We start from the raw sequence: 25,317 nt of genomic DNA on the forward strand, positions 1-25,317 counted from the left end.
AGGAAAGGATTGCAATGTGTACATGTGGGGGAGAACAAGGCACAAAAAACATGATTTGAACATGATTCATGCATGAGGTGTTGTATGGTATTTCCTTTGGAGATTAAATGGACCAAAGGTGGGCAGATTTCAGTTTATTCCCCTAATACTTGTAATTATCCCATTCAAAATTAAAGGATTCATTTTGCACCTCTTGTTTTGGCATCAGCCTACAGTGTACAGCAGGCTATTAACGCTGTTTTGACTGACTTCTAATGTCTGCCTTTCACCTGCCTCTCCTTTGAGCAGAGCATGTAAAGACGAGTAAATAACTGTCAAGTTGCCTTCACCGAACCGGACTGGTGACTTTGGTGCCGAAGTGCGTGTGTTTGTGGGTAGGTCCGTGTGTGTGTGAGAGAGAGAGAGAGAGAGAGAGAGGGAGGGAGGGGGAGAGAGAGAGAGGTGTAGCTCCAACAGGTGTATCTCAAACAGGTAAAGCTGCTCCTCCTTTTTTTCTGAAGGGCAAACATGATGGCATGTGCTTGACAAAACAACACGCAACCAAACTGAGAGGACTTACACTTTCCACAAGGACTGAGTTTTTACAGCTGTAACATATTCCTCGCCCCGGACGGGACTTTGGAAGGGATCAAGGATGGAGGCATGAGTCCGCCTCAGTGCTTCATGCATGCCTGCCATTTAGGATACCATTACCTGGACTGATGAGCTGTATTTCACTGCTGAAATTGTCCCAGCTTGTGCACAGCTAACAATTACTGCCGAGGAGAATGGCACCTCTGCCGACCAGACTGTCTGTGTGTCTCTGTGTCCTCTGGATCTTTGGTGAGAAGGCTTTCCCTGCAGTGATATCATGCATAAATATAGTGTTCTTTTTAAGAGTTTACAGCATGTCTGTGTCTTTATCCTGTCTGGTGGCAGATGTGATATTCCTTCATGGTCAGTTCTCAACAACAATTATGCAGTGACCTCATTGTAGGCTGTTTCATATATCCATATCATACCAATAGGCCTGTTCATGATACCATTGCAACATACTGAATGTGTTTAGAAGAAGATTACAAATTAAGAAAAGATAGCTGTTTAAGATGTGACCTTTAGTTTTCTTGCTTAAACCTTCCTTCCTCCAGTATCTCATGCATATTCATAAGCCAAGTTCTGTACACTCGGGGCAGTGGACCCGCTTGTCTTAAGCTTAGCTGGAGCAGTGCTGTTAAAGGAAACACCACTGACATTTCTGGAAAAACAGGTTGCTGTTGATCAAATCCCCTCCTCTCTGATTCAGGGAACCTGTGTTCGAAGGCCTTTCTAGTAAGAGTGTGTGTGTGTGTGTGTGTGTGTGTGTGTGTGTGTGTGTGTGTGTGTGTGTGTTGTAAATGCAGTAGGTCTGTCTACTGTTTTGAACTTGAATATTCTACACATTAGTAACTTTGTTGTAACCCTGTAATCTTAATTTAACATCACATTCACATTAATCAGTTTATCAGCCTGTTACTTATCAAAGAGTTGAGCTTGATACGAATCTGCCCACAATTCAAATACCGTACTTACACAATGTCAGAGAATGATGGAAAAAAACGTTTTCAATCTCATACATGAAGGCAGATATAGGTGGAGTGTTAGTCCAGTAATGCAGCACAGGCAGATTCCACCGTACGTCTGAAACCTCAGGGTGACAAACACACCACACACACATCCATGGAGAAACACACCTGTCTGCAGAGTACACTCATCAGGTCTGCTGGTAAATGCATGAATCACGTATACCCACTGACATATCTGAACATATTGAATCAACACCTGTAAGAACTGCTCAGTATAAGACACGCAAGCAGCCAGACCTGTGAACGTGGTACGAGTTACGTTGGCTGTTTTGGAACGACTGACAATGTTTCAACGGGAAATCCATGTGGATCATTAAAATCCAGTGTGTGACGGACAGTGTATTAACACTTGGTGTGTCTCAGCAACATTTAAACATGAATTCCCCCCTCAGGTTGAACTGCTTTAGCGCGGCCTTTCATTTTTTTATCGAGCGCCATCTTCAGGTCAACATGTCAATATGTCAAATACTTCGATTTCTGACTTGGTTCCCTCGACAAACAGTTCATGGGATTTCATCTGATTTTAGGTTGTTACAAAAAAAAAAAAAAGATCATGCTTACACATTGTGTTCAGCAAAATATTAGTCACAAATTAACACCACTTTTGAAGCGTAAGTACATTCGGCAGGGCTAAAACGCTAACGCTAGGCTATAAGTGAACTACACCACGGTCGCATGACTTCAACATCACCACCAGCAAGCTTCCAACGCGAGAGTGCCAGTATGCACACAAGGCAGCAAAGCCTCCGTGGTCTGATTTAGCCACTCGTTAGCCGCCTTTTTCAAAACACGCGAAACCTTCAAATTCCCGGGATGTTTACTGACATTATTTATGTCGCAGAACAAAACTTTTAAATCTCTTAAGCTTGCGTTAACCACAGACTCACAGAAAACAAAATCCATTAACTTAGAGACGAGAGAACAATTCTGCCACTAATATTTGCAACTCAACGGTGACTTGCATACTTTCAAAACTAGATCTTGATCAAACAGCAGTGAAACTGAAAATATAAACTTGTGAAAACAGAGTCAGAGATTTATTATTGGTGTTTGGGTGTAAACCACCCAACAGTGTCATGGTCATCAGAACATTGCACCCCCAGAAAGGGAATCAATCACCAGCAACAGCACAAGGCTGATGTCAAGAGCAGTGATATAGTACCATGATGATGAATCACCTGTCCGGGCTTTTAGGTGGAAATTATTCCACTCATTTGCATTAGCAGAACTTTCACAACACATAATTTTATTTTGCCAGTGTGCCAAGACGAATAGCCCCCCCGAGAGATTGCTGGAGGACAGCAAAAGATATCATCTGACTCATTGTAGTTGGTCTACATCAAACAGAAGGGGAGAAGAGCGGCAAAAACTGAAAAAAGAAAAGTAGAGATGCACGCTAGTGTTTGTGGTTTGTAATGTTGCATTGTGAAACACACAATACACACTTGTGTGTGTTTTGTGTCTTGTGTGTTTCCTGAGGCCTTGAAAGGCTCACTCTGTCCAGACACTGAGGTAAACCTCAGTTAGTTTGCTGTGAAAGCTCATCTCGAACAACGAGTCAAGCGACATATCTTCCCTTGTGCTTCTTCTGATCGACAACTACTTTTCTCTCTCCTCCCTCCTGTCCGTCTTCACTCTGTGTGGACTCTCTGAACCCCGTCTGTGAATTTAAATTCTTTCAGTCTGAATATGTATTGTCATACATGCAGTGATATTTATACCAAATTCAATAGACATTCAACTTTTTTGAAGACTGTGTATCCGTATTTCATGAAACCATAGGCCTGAAACTTTGAAACATTAAGAAACACAAATTTAGACATCGGGAAGGATGCTTTATTTGCTCTCCTGTCTCGAGAGTGGGAGGAGGCCCTTAATGCTAAGCTAATCCGCTGCTGGCTGTAGCTTCATATTTAACGGACAGATATGAGAGTGCATGGTTTACATCTTCTCATCTAAAACTCAAGACGAAAGCAAGCGGCATTTCAAACTTTTCCTTTAAAGTAAATCCTTAAAAGTGCTCAATACTAAATTCCGAGCATATCTATTGCCTCCACACGGATCTCAACATGGAGACGGCTGAGATGGCGGCAAGCAGCTAATGGGGCCAACAGCACAAAAAGGGCAAACAAAAGCAACAGTGCTGACCGAGCCGACAATGTTGTGCAGACCGGAGGGTTAGCGCTACGCTTCTGCATTGACGTTATCAGCCGTGAACGCCGTATGAGCGCAGTGCAGAGCGGCGGCCATGAGTTAGCCAGTGGAGCACGCTCACGTGCACTAACATGCACTAAAAGGCACACACGGCCGGCCCGGCTAAGTAATCAAAGCAGAGAAACTCAAATAACAACACACACAGAGGGAGAAGGAGTTCATTCCCTGCTCAGGTAGACATTACTACACGATATCTTTACAGAGCTAATAGTTGTTTACTGCTATAATTATGCTCTGAATGTCGTAGCGAACCTTTAATCAACTACACTGACGAAGAAGAAGATTGGACCAAAATGAATGTGACTTTTCTTTAATTTGCTCTACGCAGCCTATGGTCAGCCAAGATAAAGGCTACACCACATTCTTCAGGGGGAGGTGCACATGCTTTTGTAATATGAGCTTCTTCCTCGTATAGCTACTCTCTTTTGAATTGGCAAATGGCGTTCATTCCTGACCTGCTATTTTTCCTATAGCTATTGTAATTGTAGGTGAAAGGTCACTTTCAGGGATCTAGTAGAGCTGGAGGGCATTTGGTGTTGAGTTCGGCGTCACTGGACTGCACACTGAGAGCCAATTTCAGGATCTCCCATATGACTGATTTCAGATCTCTTTCTCATTCGATATAATTACTTACTCCTCTCTTCTTTTAGTTACAGTGATATGGGGAGACTTTGTGGATCTCCCTCCAAACGATTCCATACTCTCCCTGGCAGAGGCGGAGACCGTCCTGCCCTGTCGCTACCAGCCACCTGGTGAGACTGTGGTGGTGCAGGTCAGCTGGTATAAGGAGAAACATGACGGCACTAAGGAGCAGATCATCCTTGCACACCATTCTAATGGACAGACAGGTCAGTTGGTACCGTGGCTCTTGTGGCATTCTCTCTGCCGCATGCTCAAAAAAGCTTCTTAAAGAATATTCTAACACGTAACAACTTCCCCTGTCTTTATCATAGCACTCGATCTTCTATGCTCATTACAGTGAGCAAATGTTCTAGTGGTATTACAAGTTGATGTGTTAGTTTCAGTTCACAACTGCTTAAAAAACTAATAGAGCTTAAAGGCAGCGCTTTTTAAAACCATCTAAACGATTTAGGAATTGAAGCTTACACCCATTGTGAGTGTGAAAGATGCCGGATAAGACCCTGAACTAAACACCCAGAATGTACATGTAATCTTCAGCAAGAGTGCAGGCATGTGTATGGAACTGAAAGTGACAAAAGAAACCCTGAGGTCCGTTTTGAACTTGGTGGGCCTAATTCTTTTGTGTCACATCTGATCCTTCCACACATGGTCTTTTAACTCTCTCCCTTTCTCACACTCCCTCTCTCTCTCTCTCTCTCTCTCTCTCTCTCTCTCCATCTTTTCTGCCTCTCTGCAGCGTTTGGGATGTGGTCTCGACGTGTGCGCTTTAAAAGCAGCGAGCCCACCGTGGACTCGTCTCTGGTCATCATGAGCTCAGAGGTCTCTGATGAGGGGCAATACATCTGCCGCATCAGCGCCTTCCCCGACGGCAACTTTGACAGAGAGATGTCACTCATCGTGTGGAGTGAGTCCCTTCCTCGTGGCCACACAATCGAAAAAGATTCGCTCAGTCAAGTTTGTCAAGAAGTGTATGATTTAATGCAAAAAATATTTGAGTATCAAACACGCATTATTACTTGGCAGTTAAATATTTAACATGTATTCCAACACGAAAACAATCAGTAAATAACACTTATATAACATAATATAATATAATATAATATAACATGTTCATTTATTGAGATGCCCCTATGGACCTTGTTATAGGAGGTAAAGATCAGGAGAAGTAAACATGAAGTGTAATTATGAATACTGATGTTAAATTAAGCTATGATGAGTTTTCACTGTTAATTTAACATCTCTATTACATGTTGATGCCTCCATGACCAAGTTAAGATGAGACTGAGGACAACTATGTAGAATAAAAGATGTTCACTTTGCATAATATGTAGCTTGACAGAGTTCTCATGTGTGTCCTGGTGTTCTCATGTTTCCTTACCTCCTCATCCCTCACTCCCTACCCTGGTGTTCTCATGTTTCCTTACCTCCTCATCCCTCACTCCTGTAACTGTCCGTGCTGGATCCGTCCCCGTTGTTTTAAAAAGCTAAATAAATGATTAGCATGACGTCATCCAGCTCGCCAAACCTGTCTGGTGTACAGCTAGTGAAGCTTCGCATGTACTGCTTCCCTTTCCCGTGAGTCTGCTGTCTGATTGTGAGGTCAGGCTGATCTGATATCAGCTCTTTGGCTGCAGAATCTGACGAGGACGCGCAGCGAGGGGGGCCTGATCGTTCTGGCCCCAAGATTAATCTATTTGAGGGCGCTGATTGGCTAAATTGTATGTCACTCATTTATATCTTGAATCAGCAATTGGCTAAACTGCTTCATAGACCCGTCTCTTTTGGGCCAAAACGATCAGGCCCCCAAGCTGCGTGTTCTCAGAGTGTCGTGCACACAGACAGAGCACGAGCAGAGAGCACACAGGCGGAGAGGACGAGCAGGAAAAGCAAATATTTTGCGCAGATATCACATTTTACACATATTACTGGGTACATTCCGCAGTTCAAAAACAAATATTGACAATTTGTAGAATTTATTATTATTATAATTTTTTTTCTTCTTTTTGTTATTGTGTGGGTCCAGGCCCCATGGCCCTCAATTGGCCTGCCGCCACTGCCAATATGACTGTTTGCACAACGTGATCCACATATTCTAAGACATAATGAGTTTTACTCCATGGCTTGATAATAATAATAATATAATATAAACATAATCAGTTATACATACATAACATACTGACTTATCACCTTGTTTGTCAGTAGGTTTTCACAGACAAGTTGAGCAGTTGTTACATCCTTATAAGCAAATAATCACCAGCGTAGGAAACATAATGTGATTTCATATGATCATGGCTTGCATGGCTGAACATGCCATTTCAGTTTTGTAACCTGGGCTCGATCTTTTTTTATAAATAACAAGTTATGTTAGCTGACTAGTTTATTTTTAAAGTAGTTTAAAGGCCCCAGACATGTTTTATTCTCTGTAGATGTGTATAAAGAAGTAACAAGCACAGTTAAAGGAAAGAAATAGAAACTCAAATTGTTATTTATTATAAAGTTATTATTTAACACTTACAGACAGGAAAGACTTGACATCGCCTGTCTCTTACTGAGCCCCACCCACTTCAAATGAGAAAAGCACAGACAACAACACAAATAAAGAGATCCCTCATGGGAAATGACTAAAACACTTAAATTCTGAGGAAGACGGTGTTCGTGTAGAATAATGACTCTTAGTAAGACACTGATTGAGGAAATGTGTGTACACTTCATTCTAAGTATACATCAACAACTGCTAAATGTGTTGACTTATCATCATTGTCTTCATTCTGACCAAACATTGTAACCCCCCCCCCCCCAGCCGTTCCTATCTCCTCCCTGGACCCTGTGATTCTGGTGGAGGGTCAGTCCTACCGACAGGCCGCTTCCTGTCGCTCGGTAGCCCGCCCGCCTCCCCGCCTCTCCTGGGACACCGACCTGAATGGCCAGTCCGTCAATCGTTCCTCCGACAACGGGGCGGTGTCCTCGCACTACTCCCTGCACCCCCTGAGGAGCATGAACGGCAAGAAGCTGGACTGTCTGGTGTGGCATCCGACCATGGCGGGCCCCCGCAGGCTCAGAAGCAAGTTGGTGGTGCACTGTGAGTATTCATCAGAATTATACAGAGGAAGTGCTGCATTATAAAAAAAACAAGGTTTGAATTGGTCCCCTGGTCCAGAAAAAAAGGACACATTCAAAACATGCAAAGAACAAGCAACTGTTTCAACATTGGTTGCACTTTCAGCTTTACTTCCTGTTTTATTTTCTTTTCTTTTTACTGTCAGCTTCACTTCAAAGCAGGAAGAGACTTCGTCATCACTTTTTGCTCTTTATCTTCCTCTCAGTTTCATTTGCATTTCTTTACCATTTCAAATTCCCTTTCCGCAAAAAGTCTTAAAACCCTAAAATCATTGTGTGGTTACAGGATATCGTCAGGGCCCTATGACTATGACCTCGGCTTTGTTGCTGTATACTTGATTACATTCATTGGAAGTTGTCCTTCATACAACTGCATCAGTTGAAAAGGTTGACCGGTCAGCCTCAGCTATACATCTGGTCCTGGTCTTTAGTCTTTTTGTTCTTCCCTCACGTGCCTCATGAACAAGCTGATGCATTGTTGCTCTTCCTCCCAGTCCCTCCGCACGCAGAGGTGTCTGGCTACAATGGAGACTGGTCCATTGGTTTGGAGAATGCTGCCCTGAGGTGTGTGAGTGGAGGAAACCCCGAACCACAGAGTTTCACCTGGATCAGGTACAGTTGGACCCGCCTCCTTCTCCGTCTGTCTGGTACTTGTGTGACTAACTCTGATGTGTCTGGTCAATGTTTTCTCCTAACTTAACCCAGTAATTAGACCAATTATTTTGCTGCAATTCCACCATTCAAGGGTACAAAGATGTTCAGTCACTCAGGTCAGACGAAGTAAAACCACCTCCAGGTGACTGGGGTGTTTTTTACTATTTCTCCAGTCCTGCTCTTCTTAAATGTAATGCGTGCGCCAGACTAGACGACGTGTCTCTCTCACAAAGCATGTTATTCACTGCAGAAATGTGCTGTATCATTACAAAGTGCATCTCCACAGATGGGGACCAATTGCATCAATAAAACAAAGCATATTGTGTCCACTACTCCACCCATGTTAGCTGTGGGCCAATAGAAACTTTGATTAGACTATGACACACAGCAATAAGTTCAATATTTTTGAATGGTTGCATTTACTGAAAGCCAGCTTTGGACAAGGTTGAAATATCAGAATATACAAGGACTGTGCCAGTATCGCTCCTGTTCATTTTCTGAAAGCTTTTAAGATCAATTACTTATAATGTAAGCTATAAATGTTGAGTCCAAATGCGATTTGAATGAGATCAACCTCCGTTAGAAGGTACGTATATAACATTGTGGATTTCCCCACTGTGGGATTAATGAAGGATTATCTAATCTTATCTTGACTTGATTCAACTTGAAATGTGTTTGTTTATCATGATAAAGTATTTAAGTGTTATGGTTAAGCGGGAGTCCTTTAAGGGGTCCTTTGCCCCAAAAGGTTTGAGGAAATCTGCTTTACCCAACATATTCAGAATCAATTACTTGTTAATGTATCCTCGTCATCTACAGATTATACTTGAGGTTAAAATAACTTTACAGTGTAGTGGAGATGGTTCTCCGCCCTTTCCACGTCACTTAACCAAACAAGTCCTGGCATTGTCACGTCCTGATTCTGCATGCTTCAATGGGAACTGGAAGCCTCAGATGTCACATGTGTCATGTAAAAATGCTGCTTTAAACCCAGACGAGGGTTTGACTCAGATGCCGGACTTCTTCTGCTTGAGTCACCTTGTGTCATTTGTAAGCCGTTTCCCTTCGGTGCATTATTAAGATATTCTCAGGGTGTGGCGGAGAGTTTGGCGAGAAAAAAAAACTTGAGCCACAAAAAGTGACTGCAAGTCTCCCATGGAATCATGAGAAGTGACAGTTAGGCCCCAAGGGGAGAATTCCTCACACACAGATGAGGCGCTTTTAAATGTAAAGTGCTTGGTAAGGTGATGATGTACATATTGCTGTTAGTCACAGGAACACACCTTGGTAAAATGAGTTTTTGTGAGAAAGACAGTTATGAGCAACCTCTCCTTACTCGTGCAGGCCCTTCACATGAACACGCACACACAGATACAAATGTGTTAGCAGCTGCTGCAGTGGGCGAACCTGTTGGCTTTGTCAATAAAAGGCGGCGGGTGAAGTAATAGCTGGTGTCACAGTGTCGTGTTGCAGCTTGTCCCGAGAGCAGACAGATGAGACAGTTTCGCACGAAGGAGGGAGCTACAGGGGGATGAGAAGAAAAAGCGAAAGGGATGAGCAGAGGTGAACTAGTGGGAGCAGGATTACAGAATGGTTGGGGTGGGCCGAGGGTCGGAGAGAGAAGGAAGAGGAAGCACAATGTGTAAATTTGAGTGAGATGTTATCGGGGAGTTGTTTCATGTGAAACAGACAGTTCCTCTTCTTAGTGAAGCCTCTGTGAATAGGAACTTAGGTTTGCTTCAGTGCATCCTATAAAAGTGGGAATAGAGCCAGTGTTTCTGGGGCAATGCAGGTTGATCATGTGAATAGGCGGAGATTAAGCTCAAGGCATGCCCTCAAAACAACAACACTGAGGCAACACCCTGGACTGTGTTGCTCATCGACGTTTCCTACACATCTCCCCTGAGTCACTCTGCCAGGAATTGTGCAGTGGTTTCAATCAACTAAGTGCCATTGTTAAGATATTGTTGTAAAAAGTATAAAACGTTTTTTTATGTCGATAAATAAATAAATGCAGAGTTACCCTCGCTCACTAATTCATCATGTGCGACAGAAACGAATCATAAAAGAACAAAAAGCAGAAATGGTGGTGTGGTCAGCATGAGCAACATGGCTGAACAAAGGAAATGAAATGGCAGCTTCTTAAGGGACTCTGTGCAGAGAGGAGTTCAGAAAAAGACGGGGGTTATGTATCTATTGTTTTTGTGGAATTTTGTGGAATTTGTGGAAGGAATTTGTGGAATTCCCATTTTTTGAGAGGGGGGAGTGGGGGAGGCTTTTCAGTATTCAGTAGCACTCGTCTGGCTGGGATATGTCAATGATTCCCACTTATTACCTTATACAAATGGCCTCTTCTTAAAACTGCTTAAATACTACATATCAATATTGTGTTTCACTTACACTGAATTCCATGTTGTTGATTTTTTTTTTGTGTGTGTGAAGGAAACCAGGAAAACAGCATGTATTTGCCCCATAGTGCAAACATGAGAAAATGCCTCAATCTGGTGGAAAATAGTACATTTTGGAAAGGCAGAGCTCTAGATTAGAAGTCTGATTTAAGAGAAGGCATGGTTTTATTCTGTGACGGACGTTTTTATTTGGTTTTATTGGGGATATTTTGTGAGTGTCTGTGTTTTATTATAGGCGCTAAAGGGTGAACTTCCAAAATTTGAAAAAAAAACCTCACAATCTTGCCAAAATGTATGCCTATGTGTTAACACAGACAAAAATGTAAAAGCCAAAATTGTCCCAAGTGAGGCACAAGGGTTAATCTTTCTTTTGTTTCTGTATGCAGAATGGGGGGAGAGTTGCCGGAGGGTGTCATCCCCCACCCTAATGGAACACTAGTTTTTGGGCGACCCCTAAGCTTGTCAGATGGAGGGACCTACCAGTGTGTGGCGAAGAATGGCGTGGGAGTAGGCAAGGCGGAGGTGGAGATTGGTGTGGGAGGTAGATGACAGCAACATCAACATCACATACTGACTTTACTCTGAGAATAAATGTGTGCATCCATCTAATCCTGCCAACTTCCCTTCCGACTCTCCGTTTGACAGTATCCCCGAGGGAGAGCGGGATTGAAAACATGCTGATAATCATCGTGGGGGGCATAGCCGGGGGGCTGCTGATCTTGATGCTCATCATCGTCATCACCCTCATTTGTCATCACAAACGCAAGAACAAAAGGCTGGAGAGGGAGCTCACTGTGAGGAAGTATGTTGATTTTATAAATTTTTAAATCAAGATGAGATAGGACGAGATGAAACCTGAATGATCTCCGCAGCGAATAATAACAACTAAGAATGGAGCAAATCAGGGTTATTAAGCACATCACATCTGACAGTAACAACAGTAGAGCGTGTTAAGTTGAATTAGAGGAACACAAAGTGTGAAATTCATTTGATTAATGAGTGTGTGTGCTGGATGTGCAAAATAAAAGCAAAAAATAGGCATGAACACAAAATAAAAAAAATATAAATATGCAGTGTGAACTACATAAAAACGTACACAGTGATATATCTTTGATCTCTGTCTGTCGTTTCTCACAGTGAGGAAATAAGCACTCTCTCCAGGCAAGCGTCTTTCAGGAGAGTGAACTCCGTCAGCACAGACGCCAGAGGAACGGTACGAGACTGAATTATTCTTTTCACACTGAGCGTACCGTCCTACTGCAGCATCGTCTCGTGTGTCTGCGCGACCTGATTCAGGCTGCCGGTCCCATAAGTTTCACATCATGGTTTATTCCAGGATCCTTATTTAGAATATGTGGTGTGATGAATACATAATACTGTGGCAGTCAAATGACAGCATCTTGTCTGTCATCTGTCACTGCTTCCAAGTGAGTTGGTTTGGAAGTTTTGAAAAGGCATGGACTTTTTTTCTTTTTTTTCCAGTGCCACATCTAATCCAGCCGTCTGCTTCTTTTCATTGCAGACAGAGGAAAACATCCCTCTGAAGGTGGAGGGAACCTTGAGGACCAGCCTGTCTTCCCTCGGGGTCAGTCTAAATATCAATCTAACTCTGCACGCAGGGCCAGGGCTGGGTGACTGAGGCTTTACTGCCCAGATGCCAGACGGCTAAATTCTAAAAAGCTAATTTACATTTTTTATTTATTTCGTGTTGTCATACTGCTGACGTGAACCATGGTGTTCTGTAGAAGGTTATTTTCTCCGTTTATTATTGTGAACTTAAGTTTTCATGTGTGTTGACATACTTGTTTGTAGACAAAATCAACATTTGTGCATGTTGAGCTGACGTGCACTAACCTCCTTACGTAAGCTTCCAATGACTGAGAAGCACTTGATTGGAAGTACCGGTATACACATTTATTTTCCTATGGTAATTCCCAACTGCGTAGTTCTTTATAAGAGGCATCTTGGAAGTTATTAGGACATTATTCAGAAATCTGAAAGTGTTATATCATCTAATGTCATTTTACATGACGAGCCCTTTTGATCTTGAGCTGGAGACAATATTTCTTAAAGGGCCCGTAGAGTTGCTACCACTAGGCTAGCGGTCTCCACATGTTTCCAGACTAACTGTAGCTTTATTTCCAACTCACAGATACAAGAGTGGTATCCATTTTCTCATCTAACTCTAGCCAAGAAAGTGCATATCCCAAAGTGTTGAACTGTTGCTTTAATTGATTAATTAGCTTTAGAAGTAAATGATCTCAGTACGACTTGACCTCCTTCCAATTAATACCGCTTCAAGTCACTTCAGCTTACAATAAGGGTGCAAAAGACAATACCATCTGTGCATCTAATCAGTGAATGAGGGAATACTGATCAGTGATTCCCGCGCTGACAGGAGCAGGCGAACTGCCGTGACAGCCGATCTACTCTCTCAGGTGGACGGGGAGGAGGGGGGGCGTTTGACTACCTGGGCAGGCCAGTCCTGCACAACAACACGCGGAGGGGAAGAGACAGGCCTCTGGACAGAGACGAGGAGAACCGACTCAGAGTGGAGACATACGTGAGAAACAGCGCTATTTCTTTAGTAAGTGTGTCTTTGTGCATGCGTATTAAGTGTCAAAGCCTGATCGCACCAAATTGTGGAATGCATTATCAGCCTCTTCATACTTACCTGATGATGTTGCAATTATAAAGTGTGTCTGCTCCGTGTTGTTGCAGCAGGAAACTCGTTTCCACCCTCCCCTCACGCCATCAGCCGTCCCAAGGATACAGTCCACTGAGATTGGAAGACAGCCGAACGGCAGCGCCATTATCCCAACAGATGGGGGTTCACAGCCAGGAGGCGTCGCCAGGATACAGCAGCCTCCTCTGAGCTGCAACTACCCACCGGTAACAGACGACGAGGATGAAATAGATGAAGGTTTGGGGGGTCCCGCCAGTCAGGAGCATCCCGATGACCAGGACAGCGAGACCAACAGCTCCCCGGTGTCCGAGGCTCACAGTCCACACTACCTGCAGACTAATGGTACACTCAGACCCAAACCCCGGCCAAGCTCCACCGTGGTCAGTCCTCATGCCTCCCTGATCCACAAGGCCCAGATAGTTTAGCAGGCAGCTGGGAAAATAACACGTGAAACTGCAACACTGGCCAGCTCTGGTCTTGGAGGTGGTTCAAATACACAGGCAATGTTTGGTTTCAGTCAAGAAAAACATTGTGTGGTCAGGTATGAACAATCTGCATCTTGACTGCAATGCTGCATCTTTTTTTATTGTGTGGGAACATGGTGCAATAGAATACAATCTTAAAAAGAAAAGCTCTACTCTGAAGCATCTCCTGGATATTTCTGGATGTCAAATGTCTGCCGGATGTTGTGTATTCCTCGGAATTACTGGCACAAACAAAGACAATGTCGCAGTATTTCCAGTGCAGCTACTACAGTGTTTAACCGCAGACAATATTCCTTGCTGGTCTTTCTCAATCTGTTGCTCTGTAACGAACAGGTGAATGCAGCTGACATACTTTTTGTGGGGGGTGTCGAAATGAATAGGAAATCGACAAAATTCAGGAGGAGTGGTGGAGTCTGTGGGAAAATTGGTACATCAGCATACATTGCAACACCTCTGTAAGGAGGGAGGATTCATGCTGGAGTGGAATTCAGTGTTTCAGTAACTGTATACCTGTGTTAGGTTCCCTTACACAACACAGTTTGGGATCTGATCCAAACCGTGGGGTTGTTCCTGTCTTGCCACACCTGCAACATGCATACCTTCACATTGTCTTGCTGTCCTTTTGCCTTTGACTTTAAGCACTGAGACATTTTGGATCAGATAAAGGCTTCATACAGACAAAACACGAAAATGTGTCCGATATACATGTCGTGATTTGGTGATCTGTAAATCTGGACAAATATGCAAATGATTTCTGTCCAAAGATGCTTTTATATATATTTTTCAAATCATCAATACAGTAAATAGTAAAGCATGCACATATAGCAGACTGATAACGAATGTCCCCTGTTCAGGCTGCTATGCGAGGATGGTACTTTTAACATATTAAACACACACACTCAATAAAGTGTGTATAAATGTTGTGTACCTCCATGTATGCACACACATACAAAGTGGATGAAAGCTGAAAAAAATACCACATGTTTGCAATGTACATTTTAATTTTACTTTAGTTTTTTCAACCGATTGCGTGCCTTTGTGAATACATCTTTAACACGACCATAGAGACAAAGGAAGGCTGCCATGAATAGCTTACTGTATCTGTACGTCGCAACGTTTCTTCTGCCAGCTGGGTTTTTTTCAACATCCAAGACAAGAAGATGCCTTTTCCAAGGAGAATTTGACATAAACCGGTACAGATTGTTAGTATTGTGGCAAAACCAAACATGTATTATTTATCTGTAGATGAATAATAGTGGATACGTTTTGTATACATCAGTGTTGGGTTCTGTTACAGCCCCGATATGGGAAACAAAGTACCATCGGGAAAATATGAAAAAAATCACTTTTGCTTTTTTGGCAATTATGAAGTATTATTTTGTTCTCACATGTATACATACTTTATGTTGTCTTCTGTAGATACAACACAAATGTGTACCATTGCAAGTGGTGTTTTGTATTTGCTGTAGACAGTGCCCCCTGATGTTTACTGCTGGAAAGTGCAGGGACCTGAATTAGCCTAATGCAAAACGACAGAACGATGAAAGACTCTGCATTCCACTGTGATTGTGAAAAAAAAAGGATCTTCCTTTCTGGATTCTCATTTATTTTAAGGGCTTGTATGGGTATCTGCTTGTATTGATGGGTTGGAAATAAATGTGCATGTGTTTTGTAAGACTTTGATGCCAACTAAAACTATTTTCTTTTGTAAATAGGGGAAAGTACACTGACATTTATTCTGGCTTACCTGCGAATTGTTTGTTGAGACTCCTGTTGAACTTTTGCAGGGCTTAATGTGCCCTGGGCAGGGCCATTCTAAAGGACCGAATGAGCCGTGGGCCTGACTGACCGTTCCTCAAATTCTAGGTGCGTAGTCTATGTGTCCTGTTACATTATGCTTGGTGTGCAGTTTAAGGTGAGCTTGTAGTACAAATGAATTCAAGAAAAAACACCATCTGCGCATAACATCAACTACAAACTAGATTTTGACACAGGACCATACAAGGCAAGAACATAACTGGTAATAATATGTGAGGACACCACATGTTATCATTTTAGTTGTACCAAACAAACCCGTACCAAACTAATTTACACTTAATTAAATGACCACAAACCAATTTACAACACAGCAAACACAGTGTGACCCCGAGGGGTCCGGGAGCCTTGGGGGCATTTGCCCACTTTGAGTTGCTGGTAATCCAGCCCTCTTATAAAGTAAGGTAAAGTTGGATGTTCAATGATAAGGGTTTTATCACAATGGGAGAATGTGCTTAATAGTTTGGTGTAAACCCCATTCTGCTTAGAGGGCCTTGACATGAAAGGATGTACCACTGTTAAAAACCAAACAAACAAACACAAATAAGACTAGCCCGGAAGTGTGTAACGAATGAGGTCATGCAGAAGGAGGAAACAGATCTCGATAGCTAAGATGGCGGAGGAGCAGCAGGAATCATCACAGGGAGAGGTGGAGGGTGAGAGAAACGGTTCCAACATAAACTATCCAACTAACAGCGCGATCATTTCTCTCGCAAGCGAAGCCCACGTCTCCACGAGTGTGTTTCAGCCGCTGCCTTCTCCGCAGTGAAGGCGGTTGACATGCAGCGATGAGGGGGAGACAGAGGCCAGAGCTTGTTGGATAACGTTAGCTAGCTACCATTGCTACACAAAGAGAAAACGCTTGTTTAGTTACTGACAGGGCAACCGTACGTGACAGTCCCAGAGTTTTTTACCAAAGGAAATGTTAAAACTATACTTTAATATTAACTGCAGGACTCCCCGTGTTTGCTTGCTAACACGACCACATTCGTCGTGGCGAGAATGTGTTTTGTTTACGCACAGGTCGAGCTAGCTGAGCTGACTGACTGACGCTAGCTGGTGTTGTGGATTAAGTTGTTTTCGTGTTAACTGCTGAATATGGCTGAATCCGTCTGTGGTTGCGTGTGGTGACGGCATGTGATGAAAACGGGAATAGAACATGCAGTCGCCTTCGTAGATGCTTTATTATTGTCTTCATTATATTACGTTTTTAATACATAACGTCACCCATTTGATGGTGTTTGTTATTTACGTGAGTGTAATGTTGGTTTCACAGACAAGGACAACTCTTATGTCTCTTTTTAATGTCAAGACAATAAAAGATAAACAAACAGAAACACATTAATATACAGGATTTTACACAACTTACTAAAGTGTCACTGAAGGCACTAACCCTCTGCCACCGTTGAAGCCCTTTCTTTGGGAGCTGCAACATGTCTGTGCAGGTTGTTCCACTACCTGGCACCACACTGCCAGATTTATTTGTGCATGCATGAACAAATACATGATTCAAGATACTTCCAATCAGTGCTAATTTAAGGCTTGTTTTAGATTTTTTTTTTCTTTAAATCACCTTTGCAACAGGTGTTGCAGGTGTATTGATTATGCTGTGGGTAATCCAGCTGTATGGTTTAGGTTACATGGGTGCATGTCTGTATTTAATAGTGTACTTTTCTGCTTTTTGCAGCTGTATTGTAAATCTGCAGCACTGATCCTATTTCATTCCAACACTATAGTAATGGTTCCACTGAAATTTAAACCTGACCAATTTTCCATTCTGATATGCATCATAAACACGGGCATACACCTGAGGCCTAATTCATCTTTGTCTTTCAGGAGGGAACTGCCTCGCATATGATGAGGCCATAATTGCTCAACAGGACAGAATTCAGCAGGAGGTGAGATATCCCTTTTTATTGAGGAGCATAATCAAAACATTCCCAGATTCAAGTTATTTTTCAGTTTTTTCCCAGTTAAACATTCAGAAAACTCTGCTTATATATATATATATATATATATATATATATATATATATATATATATATATATATATATATATATATATATATATATATATATATATATATATATATATATATATATACAGCTGAACACCATAGAAAATGCTAATTAGAATAATAATTCAGATTACTGCTTTTTAAAACTGCCCAGTAACTGACATTGACTGTGACCTGTTCAGGAAACTATACTATTCTGCACAGCTGTGACCTATTAATAAACCAAGAGATTTTATGATGCGAACATGATGCATACAAAAATGAAGTTCTGTATCATGAAATGTATAAATGCACAGCTTTTTTTCGGGTCTATATTGTAACCTTTGTTCAGACAACAAGAAGAGCCTGGTCAGGGCAGACGCACCCATGAGGGAAGTTTCTTACTGTGCATGCCCCAATTATTTACTTTTTTGTGTTGGTATCTAGATAGCCAACAGTAGCCGCTTAGTGTCGGACAGACAGGACCTGGCGGTGCTGCAGAGGGAGTACGCTGAGGAGGACACGGTATATCAGCTCAAGATCAAGGTGAGTCAATCCGCACCACCTGGTCTGAGGTTACTGCGCCCACATCAGGGTGCATGTCCTCCACAGTCCAGGGTGTCTTTTTATCCAGAGCAACAAAACAGTATGTTGCTTACAAACCACTACTCTTTGCATTTGATTTTGTCATTCTTTTCTGGTTTTGCTGCAGGACCTACACAAACAATACTCGTACATTCGCAAGACGCGACCCGATGGGAACTGTTTCTACAGAGCCTTTGGCTTCGCACATCTCGAGTCGCTGCTAGACGACAGCAAAGAACTTCAGAAGTGAGTGTCCCAGTTTGTGCTATAGTAGCTATTGGCCTCTCACACTTTGGTCATTTTGGCCCTTAAAGTCTGTTTTGGTACAGCTTTGTCTTCCCATGACTGCACTAATCTATCTATATATCTATATATCTATATATATCTATCTATCTATATATATATATATAGATCTATATATATATATATATATATATATATATATATATATATATATATCTATATCTATCTATCTATCTATCTATCTATCTATCTATCTATCTATCTATCTATCTATCTATCTATCTATCTATCTATCTATCTATCTATCTATCTATCTATCTATCTATCTATCTATCTATCTATCTATCTATCTATCTATCTATCTATCTATATATATATATATATATATATATATATATATATATATATATAGAGATAGAATAGATATATATATAAATGAATGAATGAATGAATGAGTCACCGTACCTGTTATGGTTGCAACAACGTGTGTGCAGTAGTCTTCGTTGGTTTGTCCTGTCTTCACTGTTCTCCGTGATACTTCAAATCTAACCAACACTATGGTGGCCGCAATATGCTCAGCTTTATTGAATTTATCTCTACAGGTTCAAAGCAGTTGCGACTAAAAGTAAACAGGACCTGGTTAAAGAGGGCTTCACTGAGTTTACCATTGAAGACTTTCACAACACTGTAAGTTTCTTGGACAAGAGAAATGACATTCATTGTTTATTGCAAATGGACAAACCTCAATGCAGAAATTCTGAAGTAGCAAACAGCATGAGACTTTTCACAAAAAAGACAATACCGTACTTTCCGGGCTATAGAGCGCACCGGTATATAGGCCGCACCAGCTGATTTTTAAAAGAAAAAAGAATGTGTGCATAGATAAGCCGCACTGGTCTATAAGACGCAGGTGTCCCCGTTGAACAGCAAGATGCTTTTAACAGTACTAAAGTTGTCTTCTTCTATGAACATCATAACATGTTGCTAGCTTCTAAGCTAATTTTAACATTACGGCCAATGGGGAAATGCTAACCGCGATTAGCATTAGCGAATATATAATATATCTTTGTACATCTTTTCATGCAGACATACTTGCATTACAGACTAAGGTCTCTCACGGCTACCAAACGAAAAGCAATGAGGCAATAACTGTTGTTGCTCATAGCTCTGAATAGCTGTTGTGCTAGCAGCAACTGGCCAAGCCAGTTAGCCGTAAATGCTATTCAGAGCTATGAGCAGAGAAGATCAGCTTTTTCTCAAGTCTGCCAGTGGATCCTAACAGCCCGGAACAGTGTGAAAGAATCCATCATCACCAACGGGTTCTGAAAGGCTGGGATACTATGAGATTAAGGGGACAGCGCAATGAGGAGGACAACACAAGCTCAAGGGCGGATTTGCCCCGTTCATGATGTGGTGTGTTCAATGACCCAAATGCAGACTCGTTTTTTCCAGTTTTTTTTTTTCCAGTTCTACAAAACTTGTTCTACAAAACATTTATTTCTCTCGCTCAAAAACACGCACACAAAAAAACTCTTGAACAAGTTTTGTAGAACAAGTTTTCGGTTCAGAGCACAACAGCTATTCAGAGCTATGAGCAACAACAGTTATTGCCTCATTGCTTTTTGTTTGGTAGCCGTGAGAGACCTTAGTCTGTAATGCAAGTATGTCTGCATGAAAAGATGTACGAAGATATATTATATATTCGCGAATGCTAATCGTGGTTAGCATTTCCCCATTGGCCGTAATGTTAAAATTAGATTAGAAGCTAGCGAGTCGGACATGTACTGTTAAAAGCATCTTGCTGTTCAACCTTTTTTGTCAACAGTCCTAGTGAGAGGTAGGTCAAAGGTACTTCATCCATATTGTAGCGACCCTGTCAGTAACAGCTGGTACCAGAGGGGTTGCTGGTAGCAACTGTTCTGTGTCGGGAGCTAGTAAATGTTGTGTTAGACCGGAACCGGAAGTTGCGGTTGTTGTTGTTGTGGCGGAGAAAAGCTACGGAAAAATCCGTCTATAAAGCGCACCGGACTATAAGCCGACGCCTCAAAGCGTGGGGTAAAAAGTAGCGGCTTATAGTCCGAAAAGTACGGAGGTTGATTTAACTACACTGTCGATATCCTGATCAATTTGAGTTCATATGTGCTTGTTATCAGTTTAGATGACAAAATTGTGTGTCACGATATCTCGATATGACTTCAACACACTACAATTCTATTGAAAGGCGATAGATTACCGCACAGCCCTGATCAAAGCACGCACAGTGTATCTTGTTGAATTAGGTTTGTGACACTGTTAACTGTAATTTGCTCGATGCCCTGCCAACTCTGAATGGTCACTTGCGTTTGGTCTGCTGGAGCAGACAGGCGGACTAGATTTGACCAGTCGGACAGAAATTTCACATGATGGACATGTCCGTATCTAAATTATGTAAATAATGTCTTTCCTCCAAGTTCATGGACCTGATCGAACTGTGTGAGAAACAGCCGAGCCTGCAGGAGCTGCTGAACTCCTTCAATGACCAAAACGTGTCAGACTATGTGGTCGTGTACCTGCGGCTGCTCACCTCAGGCTACCTGCAGCGAGAGTATGGTTTCTTTCAGCACTTCATAGAGGGAGGACGCTCTGTCAAGGAGTTCTGTCAGCAGGTGCGTTTTTTTAAGTTTTTACTTTGAACTTAAGATTTACTTCTAGTTCCCGAGAAACATATCTGGGTCTCATAACCAGTTTCCTCTTTTGCCAGTTTGTGTGAAAGCATTAATAGAAAACATGGTCGCCACATTGGAAAGTGTCACTATTACACTTGGTTTTAGGGGCATGCACACGCATATTAAAATGATGGATCAATATGTTACACAGCATATGAAGCTTTGTGTTGCATAAAAAGAGTACAGTCAGCTGACAATGTAGAATAGATTGCAATGTTCAGTATCTAACCACTGAAGTTCTGTGAATACATACTGACACTTAATGTTTTTCTTTTTAAAGGAGGTAGAGCCCATGTCTAAAGAAAGTGATCACATTCACATCATCGCCTTAGCCCAGGCCCTAAACGTATCCATCCTGGTGGAGTACATGGATAGAGGAGAGGGAGGAACAGTCAATCACCACGTTTTCCCTGAAGGCGGTGACCCACGCATCTTCCTCCTCTATAGACCTGGCCATTACGACATCTTGTACAAATAACACTCCTAACCACAGCCCACCTCATTCTCCTCCTGCTGTACGGTACAGCAGTGGGTTAAAAAAAATAATTCAGCAGCCACGTTGATGAAGCATACATCTGTGTATAATACTACACTCGTGTATTTGAAAAAGATAAAATCACATTACATGCCTCCCTTACCCCTCTCGCCCCAAACTCCCAAGTCTATCCTCAGTCATCACAAAATGGTTAATTAAAAAATCTTTGGGAAAAAAAAAATAGAAGTGACTCCAGGCATTTAGAGTTGTACAGGTTTTTTTTTTGATTTTTTTTTGTGGTTGTAAATGTTATCTACTTGCTTTATGTTGGATTATTTTCCTTTGTTATACTGCGTTTCATTGAGTTTTATTAAAGGGATTTACATCTTATTTCTTGTCTTTTTTTCTAAGGAGTCAGATTGAAGTGTAACAAATGATACGTTACATTATCAATGAATCACTTACAGCAGTGGAAAAATAGAATTCCTGTTGGAAAATTAAACAGATAAAACAATGACTTTGTTAAGCATAATGAAATAAACCCCATAGTTCATTACAATTGTATATTTTGATAGTGTGGCTGTGCCAGGCACGAATCCCACCTGTAAAACTGCATTGGTTACTTGTTCACATTGCGCATCTGTTCAACCGAATGCACAGTTTCAGTGCATGGATTATTCAGAAATGGTGTGCATTGTGTACTGGAATTACTACAGGAGAACAGTTGATGTGCGTACACTTTGTTTACACCTGGATTTACGCATGCGCAGGACGCGTCATAGCGGCTTGCGTAAACCTATTTAAAGATGGTCGTCTACTACAGCAGGAGGCGCTGTCTCGTTTTCGTGGGCGCCAATACTCGCTGCTGGTGCCTACAAATGTGGGCAGAGTGAGAGTTCTTTCGTTGGATAAGAGTGAAGACGACCAAAGTCGCTGAGGGAAAATGTCTCCCTTTACAAAGTCGCTGACTTTGTCAGGTGTGAGAATAGCTGCAGCGCGTGCAGCACGGCGTCAGTACTCCTCTCTGACAGGTGGGCTCACACCGAAACGTATTATGTGTAATGTTCGATGGCTGCATTGACTGCATGTTTCTATGTCTGAACTGTAACAGTAAGTAACACATGGCGAAGCTCTGCCTGTGGAGCTCCAGTGGGTTAAGCTAGCGCTAATGTTCTATAGGTCATATGTGACTAGCGTTAGTTGAATAGGTACTGATGTAGGACGTTCTCCTTTTACTTAAAGTGAGTTGCAGGTGTGTGTGCACTGATGTCTTCGCTAATTGTCACCGATATGTTGGCTACAGAAGCTGACTATAAAGTAGCACTTTGTTGTGCAAAAACGTCACACTCAGTTGCTAACTTGTTAGCGACACCAAGCTAATGCAGTCTAATATAACAGCCTGGATACATCAACACATCTATTTAACAGTTTAAAGATGAACTGAGCACTATAAAGTACACAAAGGGAGGATTCAATGCAGGACTGTTGAGTGTATGTTGCTTTTTTATTTTAATGAGCAATGTGAATCATTTAAGTTTGTCAGCTTGGTAGATTGTCTTCATGCTGAGCTTAGTGGCTTCTAAGGATCCAAGAAAAGGTCTTAAATCATATATTAAAAGAAAAGATATTTGACACATTAAATTGATAGATTTTAAATTTACTTCAGCATGAAGTCCCTCCAAATATGTCAGAAGGATGGAGGCATTAAGGCAAGTTGTATCTGTGTTTTACTGCTAATGTTCACTCACTAACTCATGTGACATAATCCCATCTGTGTTTCTGCCTATAGCTGAACTGATTGAAAACATGGATAAGAAAGCAACCTGGGACCGCTTCTACACTGAGAGCAGCAGCAGCACAAACACCTTCAAACACTTTGAGTGGTTCTTTGGCTTCGATGCTGTCCGGGACTTCATTATGCCCCTATTGCAGACCAAGCCCCACCCAGACGGTTTGCTCCAGGTCCTGGATATGGGCTGTGGCACTTCTGCTTTAGGGCCCTGTATTTACAGACACTCTCCTCTCCCGGTCCGGGTCACTTGCGCAGACATTTCCCCCATAGCTGTGCGACTAATGCAGGAACACGTCCAAACCAAAGCCATTCAACCTCACAATCTTTCCTCTCGGCTTGAGTTCGTAGAGCTGGACTGCACACAGCTCCACGAGCACTACGGTTGTAGCAGTGTGGACCTTATAGTTGATAAGGGCACCACAGACGCCTTGTTGAGGTCGAAGGAAGGGAAACGGAAGGCCAATCAGGTGCTGAAGCAGTGTTTGAAGGTGTTGCGGAGCTCAGGGTCTCTGCTCCAGTTCTCCGATGAAGACCCTGATGCCAGGCTGCTGTGGCTGGAGACCGAGGCACAGGAGCCGGGGGTGATGGCAGCAGATGTTGGGGTGCAGGAGGTTGGGGAGCGAAGGGGAATGACTTACTACTGCTACCAAGTGACTCCTCGCTCTATTGTGTAGCAACTTTCTTCATCTGGATGGTGATAATATTAAATGAGTAAACTACTGAACTGATTGTAAAAAGTAATTGATAAGGTACACCTCTCCACCAAACTGGACCTCCACAGTCCGACAACAAGATATTTCCTACTTATAAAGTAACCTGAAGGTAAAGAATGACTTCTTCATGAAATGATAAAAGCTGACAAACCATTTAAACTGTGAGAAGTTTGAGGGAGGTCAGAGACTTCCTAGTGGGTTGGTGGTTTTGCCCGTCCTGGCTCTCTGTCCTTCTCTCCAGCCCCTGCTCACTCCCCAGACCTGCCAGTCCTGGTCACATGACATCCCCTCCCACCTACACACCTGTTCCCACTTTCCTCATCTGACCTGTAGTTTCTAGGAAACACACCTAAAAGATTTGACTCATATATTTGGAGTTTTACGATAAGTAATTGTTCTAACATGACAAACATTTCACCAACAAAGACCACGCTTCTTATGATTGCAAATTAGTTTGAAATAACATGACGTACATCACAAAAAACATAAATAGGAGAACTGAAGCCACCGGGAGATAATTGACAGACTTATACAGGGAGACACGGGTTGTTCAATCAGGAGAAACTTAATTTACAGTGAACAAACACATTTATTAAAATGTGTAAAGTTAAAATTTTGGAGAGTTGACACTGGTGGGGGTGTTGAAGACAGCAGGGGCAGGCTGAAGATCGAGATGACGGCATGTTTGAGTGGGACTGCCCTCAGTGGAAGAAACCTTGAGCACCGATGTGATGATGAATGGGGAGGAGGGTCACATCGCTTTCTACTGAAATGACAGCTGACTGCACAGAAGAGAACAGGTCTTTAAAGTTTGACGGGAAATCGCCCACTGTCAGCTGATAGAGTAGGAGCCAGAGAGCAGAGATGTGTGAGTGAATGAGAGCATAAAATACTTTACATAGTTAATTCATTTACAACTGTATGATTATAAGTCCTCTAAGCAAAGCTCTCTAAGTTTGACTGTACTTAACTCTCAGTAAATAATCAATGCTAACAATTTGATATTCAAGGAGGGATTTGATAATCCTTAAATTATTATAGTGGCACCAAACATACTAAACTAAATTACGAACAATGCCAACTGACAAAGTCTATTCTGAATCCAATGCTACAGGTCAGATATGCTGCTGGTTTACATGCCAGGAGTTTGGTGAGAGTATATTACCCCGTCATCGTACACCGGAA

General features: G+C 42.2%; 3 protein-coding genes across 4 annotated transcripts; all 3 read left to right on the forward strand.

The window, feature by feature from the left end:
• Positions 1-541: 541 nt before the first annotated feature.
• Positions 542-15,484, forward strand: nectin4a (nectin cell adhesion molecule 4a). 2 transcript variants are annotated; one of them, XM_079295276.1, is made up of 11 exons: positions 542-822; positions 4,466-4,663; positions 5,194-5,361; positions 7,258-7,536; positions 8,069-8,186; positions 11,023-11,177; positions 11,282-11,438; positions 11,774-11,849; positions 12,159-12,221; positions 13,035-13,223; positions 13,358-15,484. In XM_079295276.1, the coding sequence occupies exons 1-11, from the start codon at positions 768-770 to the stop codon at positions 13,745-13,747; spliced, it is 1,848 nt and encodes a 615-aa protein (XP_079151402.1). In that variant the 5' UTR covers positions 542-767; the 3' UTR covers positions 13,748-15,484. The 2 variants fall into 2 exon arrangements, with proteins under 2 accessions (XP_079151402.1, XP_079151403.1); XM_079295277.1 differs by having other exon boundaries at positions 13,035-13,199.
• Positions 15,485-16,203: 719 nt separating this feature from the next.
• On the forward strand, positions 16,204-22,017 carry LOC306796416 (ubiquitin thioesterase OTUB1-like). The gene is made up of 7 exons (XM_079295317.1): positions 16,204-16,278; positions 17,459-17,520; positions 18,067-18,165; positions 18,332-18,450; positions 19,050-19,134; positions 20,898-21,092; positions 21,433-22,017. Exons 1-7 carry the CDS (start codon positions 16,236-16,238, stop codon positions 21,628-21,630), a joined length of 801 nt encoding a protein of 266 aa, XP_079151443.1. The 5' UTR covers positions 16,204-16,235; the 3' UTR covers positions 21,631-22,017.
• Positions 22,018-22,496: 479 nt separating this feature from the next.
• LOC306796717 (citrate synthase-lysine N-methyltransferase CSKMT, mitochondrial-like) lies at positions 22,497-24,136 on the forward strand. Its single transcript, XM_079295786.1, has 2 exons — positions 22,497-22,658; positions 23,417-24,136. Exons 1-2 carry the CDS (start codon positions 22,571-22,573, stop codon positions 24,091-24,093), a joined length of 765 nt encoding a protein of 254 aa, XP_079151912.1. The 5' UTR covers positions 22,497-22,570; the 3' UTR covers positions 24,094-24,136.
• Positions 24,137-25,317: the final 1,181 nt, after the last annotated feature.

This window comes from Melanostigma gelatinosum (assembly GCF_949748355.1).
Source record: "Melanostigma gelatinosum genome assembly, chromosome: 23".
NCBI lineage: Eukaryota > Metazoa > Chordata > Actinopteri > Perciformes > Zoarcidae > Melanostigma > Melanostigma gelatinosum.

What these genes read in the sequence shown, in the direction of transcription:
- nectin4a (XM_079295276.1), top strand. Translation starts at nt 768, where the DNA reads ATGGCACCTCTGCCGACCAGACTGTCTGTGTGTCTCTGTGTCCTCTGG. An exon ending in CTGTGTCCTCTGGATCTTTG is followed by an intron (nt 823 to 4,465) that starts GTGAGAAGGCTT and finishes CTCTTCTTTTAG; the next exon opens with TTACAGTGATATGGGGAGAC. An exon ending in CCATTCTAATGGACAGACAG is followed by an intron (nt 4,664 to 5,193) that starts GTCAGTTGGTAC and finishes GCCTCTCTGCAG; the next exon opens with CGTTTGGGATGTGGTCTCGA.
- LOC306796416 (XM_079295317.1), top strand. Translation starts at nt 16,236, where the DNA reads ATGGCGGAGGAGCAGCAGGAATCATCACAGGGAGAGGTGGAGG. An exon ending in ATCACAGGGAGAGGTGGAGG is followed by an intron (nt 16,279 to 17,458) that starts GTGAGAGAAACG and finishes TTTGTCTTTCAG; the next exon opens with GAGGGAACTGCCTCGCATAT. An exon ending in TTGAAGACTTTCACAACACT is followed by an intron (nt 19,135 to 20,897) that starts GTAAGTTTCTTG and finishes CTTTCCTCCAAG; the next exon opens with TTCATGGACCTGATCGAACT.
- LOC306796717 (XM_079295786.1), top strand. Translation starts at nt 22,571, where the DNA reads ATGTCTCCCTTTACAAAGTCGCTGACTTTGTCAGGTGTGAGAATAGCT. An exon ending in TCAGTACTCCTCTCTGACAG is followed by an intron (nt 22,659 to 23,416) that starts GTGGGCTCACAC and finishes TTCTGCCTATAG; the next exon opens with CTGAACTGATTGAAAACATG.